The 14,043-nt window shown below is 44.0% G+C and overlaps 1 protein-coding gene across 1 annotated transcript in view; it reads left to right on the top strand.

Moving 5' to 3' along the window:
* fstl5 (follistatin-like 5) overlaps nucleotides 1–4,041 on the top strand; it is a 134,878-nt gene extending 130,837 nt beyond the window's left edge. The window contains exon 17 of the mRNA XM_061079209.1: nucleotides 3,339–4,041. Within this exon, the coding sequence (XP_060935192.1) occupies nucleotides 3,339–4,041 (703 nt within the window). The remainder of the gene's footprint in view (nucleotides 1–3,338) is intronic.
* Nucleotides 4,042–14,043: the final 10,002 nt, after the last annotated feature.

Genomic DNA, 14,043 nt, shown 5'->3' with positions numbered 1-14,043 from the left:
AGGCAGCTCTGCATGTCAGCAAAATAAAAAAGTGTTATTTCGTCTTTCTGGAGACACACAGGACCCTGCAGCTCGGGCCGCTCCAACTATTCTTCACAAATTTCTAATCATTGCACCGATTTCCTCTCGGCGAAAACAAGCCAAGCGAGATGTTGATTCCATGTTTTTCACGCTGGAGGATGGGTGAACAAGAATTGCTGTGTTATGGATATCCTTCACTGTGAGGCGTTCACTGTCCTGCTGTTTTCCTCGTGAATTCAAGCGTCTGGGTCTTTAACCAAACTGCAGATTAAACATTACATCAGGGGTTAAGTGTTAAGACCCGAGAAATGTCTACACTGGGAAAAAAAATACTGAGGTGAAGAGGAGATGATGAAATGAAAATAAAGACGTGACCCCATTGTGCAGAAGCGAGGAGAATCTTTAATGCATTAATCGATGGTGCAGACGACAGACAGCAGCTGTCAGTTTGGCTGAGAGCGATCTGGGTCTGTCGATGAAGCCGCCCAGCTGCGTTCACATCAGAGCGACGCCAAACAAGGTCGGATTATTAATTTATCAAAAGGTGGAATTTAAAAAGAACAACTCGCTGCTGGTGGAGAAAAATCTGGTCCATGCAGGAGAAAGGCACCTTTGACCTTTAGCTTCCCGAGCATGTTACCAATAAATATCCCAGCGTATGTGCACGACTCATTTATTTGTGCCCAAAGCCACAATATTGAATTCAATTAATAGCAAAACAACTGCAGCAGCGTTTCACAGGCAGAGAGTTAATATATAAATCATCAGCTAGGAGGAAAGAGAAAGGCAAATGTTTGGACTGCATATTTCAAAAATGTCTTGGAGCTTTTTTTTCAGTGCAGGTGAGACGCAGTGAGATCAGCAACCAACATGTTTGAAAACATTTAAATAGTTTTCCAAGTCACAAGAAGACTAAAACTATTTACCAACTATGAATTCTGTCTTCAGTCAGTCGTTCCTGAGGCTTTAATGATATATTTATAATGACACAGAAAGTAAAGTACCCTGGTCAAGGTAAAATATAAAATTTAGACATAAATGCAATAATCATCATGTCCAAGTAAAATTATTTTCCTGTTAAAAAGTTTTTCTTTTGATATTGCTCACCCTTCAGGTGTTATTCTGCTTTTCTGTTCAACACAGAACACAAACACTGCAGCTCTGACACATTAAACAGCAATGGAACCCAGTAGGTCACAAACATTAAGTCCAATCAAGCTGCATCACATTTGACAAAATCAGATATCAATTATCAAAATGAGGAAGAAATGAATCCACCCCGTGATCCAGATCCGCACCAAAATTTAACAGGTTCCTCCCAGACAAATTATAAATCCACCAACGCCGTTTACAGACACGACCTGTGGGTATAATCCGGAGATTTGTCTACAGAGTTTACACACAGCGGGAGGTCTTCTGCACAGACACGTTCACAACAGGATCAAATGCTCTGTGCTACTGAGGCGAGAGGTGGAGCAGCCGGGTGCAGCAGACAGAGACAGGAAGTGACGTATTAACTCTGCTGCGGAGATCACTTGATCACACAGAAACTGTCATCGGCTCTTATCAACACTAACTATCATCTTCCTCAGTGTCTTCAGCGTCAATTTTTTTTATTATTGCATCTGTCAGGCATAAAAAAAGCTGTTTTTCAAATGAAAGTTGAGTTGAATTTAATAGAGATAAAACTCTGGACCGGTGGACAACATCAAGGTCAACGTGAAATAATACAAGTTCACCCTGGCTCAGAACGGATCGGTCCACCGCAGCCATGAGGGGGAATCAGATTACAGAGCAACTCAAACTGCCCGACGGCCGACCGATTTTTCTTTTTGATATGCCAGTAATTTGTCAAAGCAACAGCTGCTGCAAATCAGAGGACAACAAATCCAGCAGAAATTCAATTTGAGAATTAGTCAGATCTGGTTTCGCTCCGCGCCTGCCAGCCTTGCACCAATGTTAAAAATAGCTCAGTGTTATGTTCCGTTGATTCGTGTCCACAAATCACCCGTGACACCTGCTGGTCTTTTCGAACTCGGTGTCGCCTGGTGTCTCTGGACCTGGTGGACAGAAAGATCTCTGGATCAATGATTGCCTGCACAGGGGGAGGTGGGGGGGGGACAGTGGCTTTCAAACAGCCATTTTCTGTTCACAGGTACGCGACAGCTTGGTTTTCAAATCGCATAAAAGATGATGAGCAGCGGCGAGCTTGAAGTGCCTGTCAGCATCGATCAGCTGGTATTCACATTTAATTGAGGCCTGTCAGCTCGGTGCACATTCCCTCTTCCCTGTTCAGCTGTTAAGACGTAATGTGCCATTAAGAGATTCTTTGGGGTTTTTGTAATGAGAAGCATGTTCACAGATCCATGCCCACATAAAAAAAGCTAATATATTCCTATTAGAGGGGAAAGTATGGATGGTGCTGGGCTGTCGATGTGAAGACGGTCAGGGACCAAAGCCTTTAAGCTAGTTAAAAACATTCTTAGTAACATTATTATTCTCCTGATTATTTCTTTAAAATGAGGCAGGTTCAAAAATATTTAATATTTACCTGGTGGAAATCAGTTTGGATTTGGTATTTCTGGTTGACGTCTTCTTGATATGTGGATGTAGCTGTATTATAAGAGGTTACCGCTTGCTGTTTGACCTATTCTCTGAGAAATCAATGCAAATGCTGAAAATCAAAGTGTATTGGTTGCCCCTTGGCTCATGTCCCACCCATCCACAGAAAGTTGTGAACATCTATGCACTAGTTTTTGCAGAATTGTGCTAACAAATAAAAAACAACCTCCCTGTTGGAGGGAACAACCTTTTCAGAAATGTTTTACTCAGTATTCCGTCTTGTCCGAGTCATCAGGACCCTGTAGACCCAAAGGTCATAATGATTTAGTTTCGGTTCCTCTGTATAACATGAATTAATCAAATACACGTCCAGAGTAAGGGTTTATTGAGGTGCGTATGTGAGGCAGGTACAATATTCTTAGCTCTCTGTTAGCTTTTGAATTAATTGCACTAAAAACAGTCAAGTTATGACTAATTGTGTTCCAGATTTTATGGAACACTATTGACCGGTTTAATGACATTTCACTGAAATGTCAATCACAAATGTCACCCTCACTGTGGAGCCGGAGGAAAGTCACAAAATCAAAACATATAATTTGGACACAGTGTTTGGGATCAATGTGTTCAGAACATGACGAGAGGAAAGTCTCCCGGCAGCTTCGCCACTAACATGACAACTAATACGTCTTAATTTGGAGTTTACAAGTCTTTGCTGTGTTATTGATTAAAATTTGGGACTTTTCTCTTCCCTGCAGATTTGGCCTCATCCTTCATCGAAATGAGCCTGTCCTCCACAAGATCGACCTGGAGACCACGTCATACGTGAAAAACATCAGTTTGTGGGAGTATAACTGCATCCCCAAGTCCATAGCCTACACACATCTCGGCGGCTATTACTTCGTCAATTGCCGACCTGACTCCACCGGCGCCACGCAGCCCCAGCTCATCCTGGACAGTGTGACAGATAGCCTCATCGGACAAAACCGCGACGTCACCGGCACTCCCTACGTGTCTCCGGACGGTCACTACCTGGTCACTGTGGACGACGGCGACGGCTTGATGAGGATCCAGACCATCACCGATGGGGGGGAGATCCAGGAGCCGTTCGACATCCACACGAACCTTCACCTGTCCGACCTGGCCTTCCAGCGCTCCTTCACCGAGGTCCACCAGTACAACGTGTTCGGGAGCTCGGGCCGTCAAACCGACGCCCTGTTTGTGGAACTGAGCTCCGGCAAAGTCAAGATGATCAAGAGCTTGAAAGAGGCCACAAAGTCGTTTGAGTGGCCGTGGAGCGGGAGGAACCGGGTGATGGCCGGCAGCGGACTGTTCGGCCAGTACCTCATGACCCCGTCCAGAGAGTCCCTCTTCGTCCTGAACGGCCGACTCAACAAGCTCAACTGTGAGATCACCGACGTGGTCAAGGGCAACGTGGTGGTGTGGGTCGGCGAGTCTTAGGTCTCAACCGCGAGACCCGAGGAAAAGCTTTGTTTTTGTCAAAGTTACTGTTGCACTGAATTCTGTTGCAGATTCTTTCATTTTGTGGGAGCACAGACGTGAAATCCACAGATTCCCGAAAAACCAAATTGGCCGTTTGTAAGTCCGCTGGATGAAGAAGTATCATCAGCCCCCCCCCCCTTAAAAAATTTAAAAAAATAAAATAAAAATTCAGCTGAGGGAGGAATTGATCGATATTGTCTTGAAGCCAAGTTTAAATCATTGTTTTCCACCGGGTGGTTTGTGTTTCAGTCGACATGACGCTGCTTGCTGGTAACATTTTTCAGGAAAAATTTGGTATGAAGCCGTAAATATGTGCAACTTTGCATTAATATTCACAGTCAGTTGTGTTCAGTGTGTGGGAATGCTGTAGATAATCTCTGAACAAACAAGCGAAAATTGGCAGAACTAGATATAATATATATACTGTACGTGTCTGGGTTGACTCTTGTAGTCTAAGTTTACCCATCCCCAACTTTTTTCCTGTGCCTTCAAGGAAAAGCGCCCTCCATCAGAGGAATTAGTGTAATTATTCCCAGTGTGACTGCAAACTACACCTCTTCCTTTGACCCCCCCCCGTTTGTAGTGAGCGTCGTTCCCCCCCGAATCTGGCCCGTCCGTCCAAACGCAGCCGACTCGGCCTAATTAAAACGAGCGCTTGCTGTGATCCCATCCCGTTTGAAGTGGAGACAGAGACTCCCAAATTATAAACCAGCGCTGGAAGGTTCCGAGCGAAACACTTTCTTTTTTTTTTGTCCTTTTTAGTCCAAAGCCGAAGAAATGAAAGTCAGTGGCGATGTTTAAAAACTGTACCAGCTTTATACACTGCACATTGTTTAAATTTAAGTATGTCAAACTGTTCCTTAGCAATGAGTCAATAGAGCACTTGTGTGTGAAGAAAACCCAATCGCAACTTAAATATCCCCGGGATCAAACACGAGGAGGAAAGAGAAGAGAGAATAGTGGAGTTTAATAGGATGAAGATTGGAAAACACGCTTTGTCTGCTCTGTTCGACAGCGTGTTTCCTGTGGATGTTTTAATGTGAAGTAACGACGTGCTAGCACACTGGGGAGTGGGATAGTTGTGTGTGTGTGTGTGTGTGTGTCTGTGTGTGTGTGTGTGTGTGTGTGTGTGTGGGTAGAGGGTCTTTGAGGAGAAGCTTTGAATGTGAATGACGACTCTTTCCAGAACGTCCTGCAGTAGATTCATAGCCGGCAAGTCAAAGAAAACCGTTTCCTTGCCGGAACACATTTCTATGCATTTTCACCCTAGCACTCTATGACTCACGATGGGCAACTGTATTTCAATTTTAGTAAGAACTTTTGATGTGTACAGATTATATAAACTCACCCTGTCTTTCCTGTTAGATCTTACTCGTATATAATTTTGCTTTTAATTTAATTTAATTTAAGCCTTTGTTTTTTTTCCGACCTTTACACTCGACTGTACTGCTGATGACGACCTCTGACCTTTCTCTCCCCTGCTAGTGTCTCACGAATGTACAGATTCACGCAGGTTCCTTTGTTGATTTTCCTTTTTAAGAAGCGAAAAATAAACCACAGTTGTCATTATCCACATCGTGTACTCAAATACATTGTGATCACCAACACTGCTTTCACCTCCATATAGCCATGTCCTGTATGTTCCTTCATGTGATTGTTATTTATATAGAGAAAACACGCTTGTCATTTTATCCAACAATAAAAACCTAAACCAAGAAAAGTATGATGTCAACTCTTCCTAATTAAACTTTTGTTTCAAGACGCAATCCAACATCTTCCTTTTTACAGCCGCCGGTTGCCAATCATTTCACAGGAGATTCTCCGAGACCGAGGTCAAAACCCATCTGGTCATATTTATATTTAGCAAAGAAAGAACAAGCAGTTGTGTAAGATAGAGACGAGTGAATTACCATGAGAGCCGAGCAGTGTGAGTAAATTATCATCTAGTTAGTTTTGGCAAATACTTTACATTTTGTGGATATTCTGGCCTTGATTGACACGGATAAGATTCAACCAATGACTGCATGAAAGCAATTTTTCCAGTGTAAAGGATAATTTTTAGAGTAACACTTAGTGCATACCTCTGCCAAGGCCCAACAGCCCCCCCCCCCACCTTTTAAAAACCTAATATAAATTCCCTACATTTGGATTTTTATTTGGATCTGTACCAAGTTGTAAACACTCATAGATATTTGTGCCCTAAATAACGCCTGATTTTTTCCATCAAGCTCCATGAATTATTCTCGCGTACTTAAAACGTCTTTGTTAAAACAAAGTGAAAAACAATTCCTGGATCTGCATTAGAGTTTAAAAGGTTCTTTCCTGACCCATAATGCATCATTCCTCTAAGTTTCATGGTAATCCGTCCAGGGATATTTGCATAATGCTGCTAAAAACCTGAAAAAAACTCTTAGGCAGAGGTAATAATGAATACATGTGGGTTTTAAATTGTTGGTTGGACAACACGTCATTTCAAAAAGTCTTTCCAGCTTTTTAAGCCAAACTAAGTAGGAGACAAACCCAGTGACCTCGTATCCACTACTAAGATAAGATACATTTATTTGTCCCAAACACATGCACAGACATGCACAAGCACATTCATGCAAGGAGGGAAATTTGCCATGTACGGCGCCCGGGGAGCAGATGCTGGGGGAGTAAGGTGCCTTGCTCAGGGGCACTAGACAGGGTAGGGAGAATCCTCTTGGATTTTTGGACAGATCAATCCAGGTTCGTCTTTTTGTTGTTTCTCCGTGGAGTCGAACCAGAGACCTTTTCTGCCCATAGTCCAAGTTTCTGCCACTAGTCCACCCACTCTCCCTTAAATGAATAAGCGCCCAATGTGGGTCTCGAACCCATGACCCTGAGATTAAGAGTCTCATGCTCTACTGACTGAGCTTGCCAGGCTAGCTAGTTATAGTTTAATAGTGAAGTAACACTGGTAAAAGTCCTTCAAGTGTGTACTTATATACTGAAAAAGTACAAACTGTAATGTCAAGTTTTAATGACACTTAATATGCACTTCCAGAGAATGTAAGTGTCGTCATTGTCAAATGATTTCAACAGAAATGTTCCCATTAAGTCAGATTTTATAAAATAATCATTATTGGTTAAACTGCAAAGTAACTAGAGCTGCTGTAAAATGTGTGAGAACTACATTGTCTGCCTCTGTAATTCAGGAGCAGACACAGTCGGTCAGAGAACACACTGGAGGATTAATGCCTGAACAAGCAGGTCTGTGAAAGCACCTTTGTTGCAGGTGACATGTTCACAGTTATTCACCGAGGTCACCAGAGCTGAAGCTCCCCTGCAATGGTGCCCCCCCCCCCACCTGCACTCCTGATAAACGCTCCCTACCAATCTCCCCCCCCCCCCACCACCACCGCTGCCAATTTATATTCCCCTCTGAGTCACCAAGGCTGGTAGTTTATATTCATTTTCGTCCTTACCCAGTCCCCTTTAATAAAATGGCCACGTGAATAGAAAAAGAGAAGCCGGCAGTTCTTTAATTATCTATTGTCGGTGCTTTATCTTCTCCTGGTCACCCGGGACGGCCCAGGACCCTCCTCCCCCCCCTCCCCCCGACACCCACTCACCTCCATCAGGAGGATTTAGCACCTCACTCTGCATCTCTCTATTACTCCATTCATAAGGTGGAGCGGCGCCTCCTCATTAACGCTGCCGGGGCCTGACAGCAGCTCAGCCTCTCTGCCACGTCCACACCGAGTCACCTGAGGACGGATGGAAGCCACTGGTGCTGCACTGGTGATGCACTGGTCCTGCACTGGTGATGCACTGGTGATGCACTGGTCCTGCACTGGTGATGCACTGGTGCTGTACTGGTGATGCACTGGTGCTGCACTGGTGCTGCACTGGTGATGCACTGGTGCTGCACTGGTGATGTACTGGTGATGCACTGGTGCTGTACATGTGATGCACTGGTGATGCACTGGTGATGCACTGGTGCTGCACTGGTGATGCACTGGTGCTGCACTGGTGATGCACTGGTGATGCACTGGTGATGCACTGGTGATGCACTGGTGATGCACTGGTGCTGCACTGGTGATGCACTGGTGCTGTACTTGTGATGCACTGGTGATGCACTGGTGATGCACTGGTGCTGTACTGGTGATGCACTGGTGCTGCAGTGGTGATGCACTGGTGCTGCAGTGGTGATGCACTGGTGCTGCACTGGTGATTCACTGGTGATGCACTGGTGCTGCACTGGTGATTCACTGGTGCTGCAGTGGTGATGCACTGGTGATGCACTGGTGATGCACTGGTGATTCACTGGTCCTGCACTGGTGCTGCACTGGTGATGCACTGGTGATGCACTGGTGCTGCACTGTTGCAGCACTGGTGATGCACTGGTGCTGCACTGGGGATGAACTGGTGCTGCACTGGTGATGCACTGGTGATGCACTGGTGCTGCACTGTTGCTGCACTGGTGATGCACTGGTGCTGCACTGGTGATGCACTGGTGCTGCACTGGTGATTCACTGGTGCTGCACTGGTGCTGCACTGTTGCAGCACTGGTGATGCACTGGTGCTGCACTGGTGATGCACTGGTGCTGCACTGGTGATTCACTGGTGCTGCACTGGTGATGCACTGGTGATGCACTGGTGCTGCACTGGTGATGCACTGGTGATGCACTGGTGATGCACTGGTCCTGCACTGGTCCTGCACTGGTGCTCGTGTGCCGCAGGTCCTAATCCTGCATTCTCCTGCATCCTCTCTCTCTCTCTCTTTCACTTGTCATGGTGGTGCAGTGAGCGAAATGCAATTACATAGACAGACATGCAAGACAGGGAACATTTGCGTTTATATTTTGCTCCTCTGTTGGGGGATTATTTTCCCTCATTGATTAATCTCTTTATATATTGTTTTCATTAATCTATTAACTGGGTTTATTAAATAGCAGGAAACAGTTGGGACATGTTGCCAAAATCCTTTTCCGTTTGTTCATCAGCAGCTGATCTGAGCGACGTGTTCCCAGGCTCAGCTGCTGATGTTTACCGTGTTCAGCTTCTTAGTTAAACCAGCTTTACGCCGTTTCTTATGCTTTGTATGCTGCTGGTACACAGTGATTATAAGCAGGCTGTGTTTGTTGTGTGTTCAAAACCGGAAAAGTGACGAAATTAAACCATTTAAATTGAGAATGATGTTGATGGACATTATTCTCCTACAATGAAACGCACAAAGGAAATGGAGGAGCGGCAACTTGTGGGCGGTGGTGAAACAGCTCCACAGAAATGAAAAGAAAGAAATCATGTCTTTAGTTTATTCGGCAGAAGATTTCCAAATCCATGTTTTGTTTGTTCAAGACGTCATGATCAATATATTGTCTGTTGTTTTAATTAAAAAGTCTTACAAAGTGTTAAACCATCTTTCCTGGAGCTCATGGATCGGTGAGACAGTATTTGCAAATAAAATCCCTTTTTGAAAATGTCACTTGGTGAATCTCTGCACCTTGCATCTGAACACACATGTTTAATATATTGTGAGGGGTAAGAGTTGAGAAAGGTGGTCTCACTGTACGTCCCAATTTGGAGTTAAAGTTTTCATATTTGGGATCTTTGGACATATGGCGATGGCAGCAGCCCGGGATGTGGAGGAACCCACTGACAGCAGATGCCTCGTCCCCTTTAGCTGTTCTATTGTCGTGCTGGGATGGCTGTCATGACACGGAGACCGGAGGACGCCTGTGGACACTCAGCAGTGACGGGGACGCAGGCAGAGTCTTGTCATCCAGACACAGCCCAATGATCCCCGTCCCGATAGCGCCCAGGTTGACCATGACAGGCGCTGCCACCTGCACTTAACACGGATCTTGTCTGTGCTTTTCGCTGCTCAGTGTGAGGAGGCAGCAGAGGGAGCGCTTCTCAAGGTCGAGCAGAGACGGGAAACAACAGGAGGAAGATGGCCTGGGGAGTTAAACCCGTAGGTCTTCCTCAGCGATGCAGCTACCTTTTGTTTGAATATCAAGAAAGTTGATTTGTGTGGTGCTGCGCTGGATTCTGCACGTTACTGAGAGCGTAGCAGCCGATAGAGGTTTCACAACCATAAAGTAAGATGCTCGTCCACATCCACGTCTGACACATTCTATCTGTTGTGTTCCTCCATAAACTCAGAGGTCAGGTTATATAAAAAAAATTTTGTTTTATTTGTGTTTATGAGAAGGCAACACCACTGTCTTTTTATCTTGTTATTTCACAAACGCTGAGAAGTGTTCTTGAAACTTCCAACAGTTCAAAGAAGTCACCTCCGACTCCAAAAAAAGATGTAATTTACCATTTTCTACTCAATTTCGAGACGACTGAACAATTGATTAATTGAATATATAAACTTTTGATAAATCAATAATAAAGTTGAGTTGAAAATGGAGACGTCCCAAGAGATGCAGGTATAGTTCATGTAAATTTGTCACAGGGCAGTTTTCTCTGGATTGTTCCATTTGCTCAAAAGGCTCCGGCCGACCAACGTCTCATAGGTCACACAACTGCCTGTGATCTAAAGATAAAGACAAGAGTGTCAACTCCATAGCCTCTGAGGATGGAGCCATTATTTTTCGGCAGCAGGAGTGATGAGGTAAAACCGTTTTCACTCGCCCAACCTCACTCAGACTGCTGAGTTTAATCTTATTTTATGTTTTCTGAAAGTTTAATCAAAGTTCCCTCCAAACCAAGTGACACCAAAGTGACGGAGCAGTCGTCAGTGAGGCTGAACTTTGTTAAAGCAGGCGACTGAAAGTCTCTTGTGTAAACTCTGCAAACATCTCATTAACAACGTTTAGTTTCCAAAGGTTCCAACTCTCCATAAACTCTCTGTAAACTCTCTGGCTCATGCTGAGAGATAGAGATATATTGAAATATTTCAAGTACCTTGAAGTTGCTAGTTCAGTACTTGACTATGTGTTACTTTAAACCAGACTTCAGTACTAATAATCCCGAAGAAGAAACACAATCTGCAGCATATTCAAACAGTTCTGTGGAGAAATGACTCCATTGTGCTTTTGTCTCTCGTCACTGCAGCAGTTTCACATGGTGTTAAGCGACGTCTCTGATGTTAGAATTTCTTCAAAGAGAAAATCTTGTTTATTCACCCATGGAGAAAATTGTTGCCCATTATAATTATCTATAATCTTAAATTTCACTTCTACAAACTTCCATCTTTTGTCCTATGTAGCAACAGATACAGAAATGTATCTTTCCATTTAAATGAATTTCTCTGTTCTTTATAATTTAGCCTTAAACTATAAAGTTGAAAGCTATTGTGATGTTGCAACAAGTTTATGAAAGCGTCTAACTTTTAATCACAGGGTTTGGCGTCTAAGAGTTGGTTTAGCCTCGAAATACTCTGTCAAGTTCCCTGGTTAAATACAAACTTTCACACATAGTATTGGTTACATTATCAAGTAGAGTCATTCCTCCCTTTAAACCTGTCGACATTTGGGAGGATCCACTGTGCTACAAGATAGAATGTTACCCCCTGAGCGTGAGACGAGTTCCTAATGTTGGCATGAATCTCCACCTGCTAGAAGAGGACCTACCCAATGTGAGACTTAAGTTTGTATTTGTCCAGTTTGGTTGAGCTCAGCCTCCGGAGGGATATATTAATAACTCGACCTGCCGGCAGGTATTAACAGGGTCCTAGCCCCCCGTCCAATTCACACCTGTAGGCTTGTGGAGGCAATGCAAGTCACACCTGGAGGCCCATGGGCATGATGCAAGTCTACGAGGTTTGAAAACAAGGTTGGAGGATGGAGCTCTTCAGTTTTTGTGGCTGTGCATTGGAAGGCAGAGAAAACATGGCAACTCTTTTCAGATGTTTTGCGGAGCCTATAAGCCGACATGGGACACACAGATCAATTAGGCTTCTGCTAATTGGTCCATAGCTACTTGAGCTTCTTTTAATTATTACAACTTCTAAACTTGTTGTGTTTATTTCTGTCCAGAGGACAACCAGGACTAGAAAGTCATTCCTTTCATCCATATCCATAAAATTCTCAAAAACTCCTTGAAATATTTATAACATTTAGAAAAACTCTGATCTAAAAACATTTCTTCAATTCCCGAGTTGTATAATCTGCTGTTTAAAATATTTGTACACCAATTACAGTGCAACTCTCTGACACTTGATGATCCTGATGGTGTTCAATGAAGTCTACATATTGAATTACCAGCAATATATTTTATTTAATCATTGTCTTTACCTAAAACATATCATTTGAAGCTTATCTGCATGAACTGGCTGTGAACTCACTCCCTATTGTCTTGTATCAATCATTACTGGAGTCCGTTATGGACGTCGTGCATCCATCAACTGTTCGTCTGTACACAACCGACCACACTGGGAGACCTTGGAGAAATCATAAGTACGTAAGACGAAGCAGTGGGACGTGGAGCAGCAGCTCGTTCCATATCAAACTTTCCTCATTCCCATTCCGAGTGAAAGCTCTTCAGAGTTTCACAAATGACGAAGGTCCCCTTCTTAAGATTTCTCTCTCCACTAGAGCAGCAGGCCACTTTCACCCACCGGCCCTGGCGGATTGGGCCATTGGCCAGCCAGACGTCATTAGGAGAATTTACTTCTCGCTGCCGAGTGCCGGACCAGATGTGATGCCGGTCTCCTGGGCTGCCAAACACAGTGAGACGCATCCTGCACCAGGGGAAACCGGTCTAGAGAGCAGCTCTTTCACTGCCAGGAGGAAACATCACACAGCTCTCTCCAGCTTGACGACTCTCAGCCAAAGAGCCAGCTGTTAGGAGAGGAAGTCTGAGAGCAGAGGAGAAGCAGCCTGTGGTTTTTACGCCAAGAGGGACTCCTTCAAAATGTAAAGCTCTCGACTGGAGAATGAGCAGGCAGAACTGAATGAGGGCACTTTACATCCACTCGATCGGCCTAATGCTTAGAACGAGATATAAAGCTGGCAAATAAATTCCTGTTATTTAGACGTCCTAGCTTGGCTGTCCGCTCATAGATTGTCGGCCTATATAAAGACGGATGGCGACTCTCCACCACCACCACCCACCATCCAGAAATAAAGCCACAATATTGTGGATTCGAACGCTGCCGTCTTGGAACAAGATTCTGCTCAGTCGTGATTGTGCTGTGGAACCAGGGAGAGTAAAGTCCCGCTAATAAACACGCATGACAAATTTGTACGCATGACATTTCACCCCATTTTTTATTCCCTAACACCTACAATGCTGATAGTGACAATGTTATTCAGCAGCATCACTAATTAGGCTTCTATGTTTAGCATGTTCTGAGGTTAAACAGGAGGGAGATGGAGCCATATTATATAGATTATAATGATGTTGATGCATATTTGTTTTACTAATTATAATTATGTTTGGATCTACACGTGAAAATTGTTCCCGTCTTCTAAGAATAAAGACCACTAATGTGGTAATTGTCTTTAATCAGCCGACGTGAGGTAATCGCAGCCAGAAGAAAAAACAATTTGAAAGACAGGAGGAACTAAAAGGGTTTGAAAGCAAATACATTTTTGTATTAATCTAAAATATGTCGGCACTCAAATAGAATAGATTTGTTTTTATTTACTTACAATCAAAAATTAAAATCTCTTCTTTGCAGTAAAGCAAGTGTTCTGCGCCTCTGAACCACGAGTTGTGGTCAGTGCATCAATGCTGTGATTGCTTAAGATATGCATAGAACTGGATCGATCGCCCTGTGGCAAAATGAATCAAGTGAACGTAGTTTAGAAAGTGCCTGTGTAGGTCCAACAATTCATGCTGCTTGTCAGAACAAAAACCAAACCATTAAGGCCGTGGGACTCAGTGGGAGCAGGAGAGGCATAGATCAGGAGTTTGGTCCACCACTACTCACTTCCTCTCAGCAGCACTTCATCATCAGGCCGGAGATGGAATCCACTTTGAGTTAAAGCCATGTGACAGCTTGCCTTGGGTTTGCCAAACGTCATTTAGAAGAGTCTGAGA

The sequence above is a fragment of the Limanda limanda genome, chromosome 10, assembly GCF_963576545.1.
Source record: "Limanda limanda chromosome 10, fLimLim1.1, whole genome shotgun sequence".
In the NCBI taxonomy this organism is placed as follows: Eukaryota; Metazoa; Chordata; class Actinopteri; order Pleuronectiformes; family Pleuronectidae; genus Limanda; species Limanda limanda.
The sequence above is the reverse complement of the archived record's forward strand: the minus strand, read 5'-3'. Positions and strand labels throughout refer to the sequence as shown.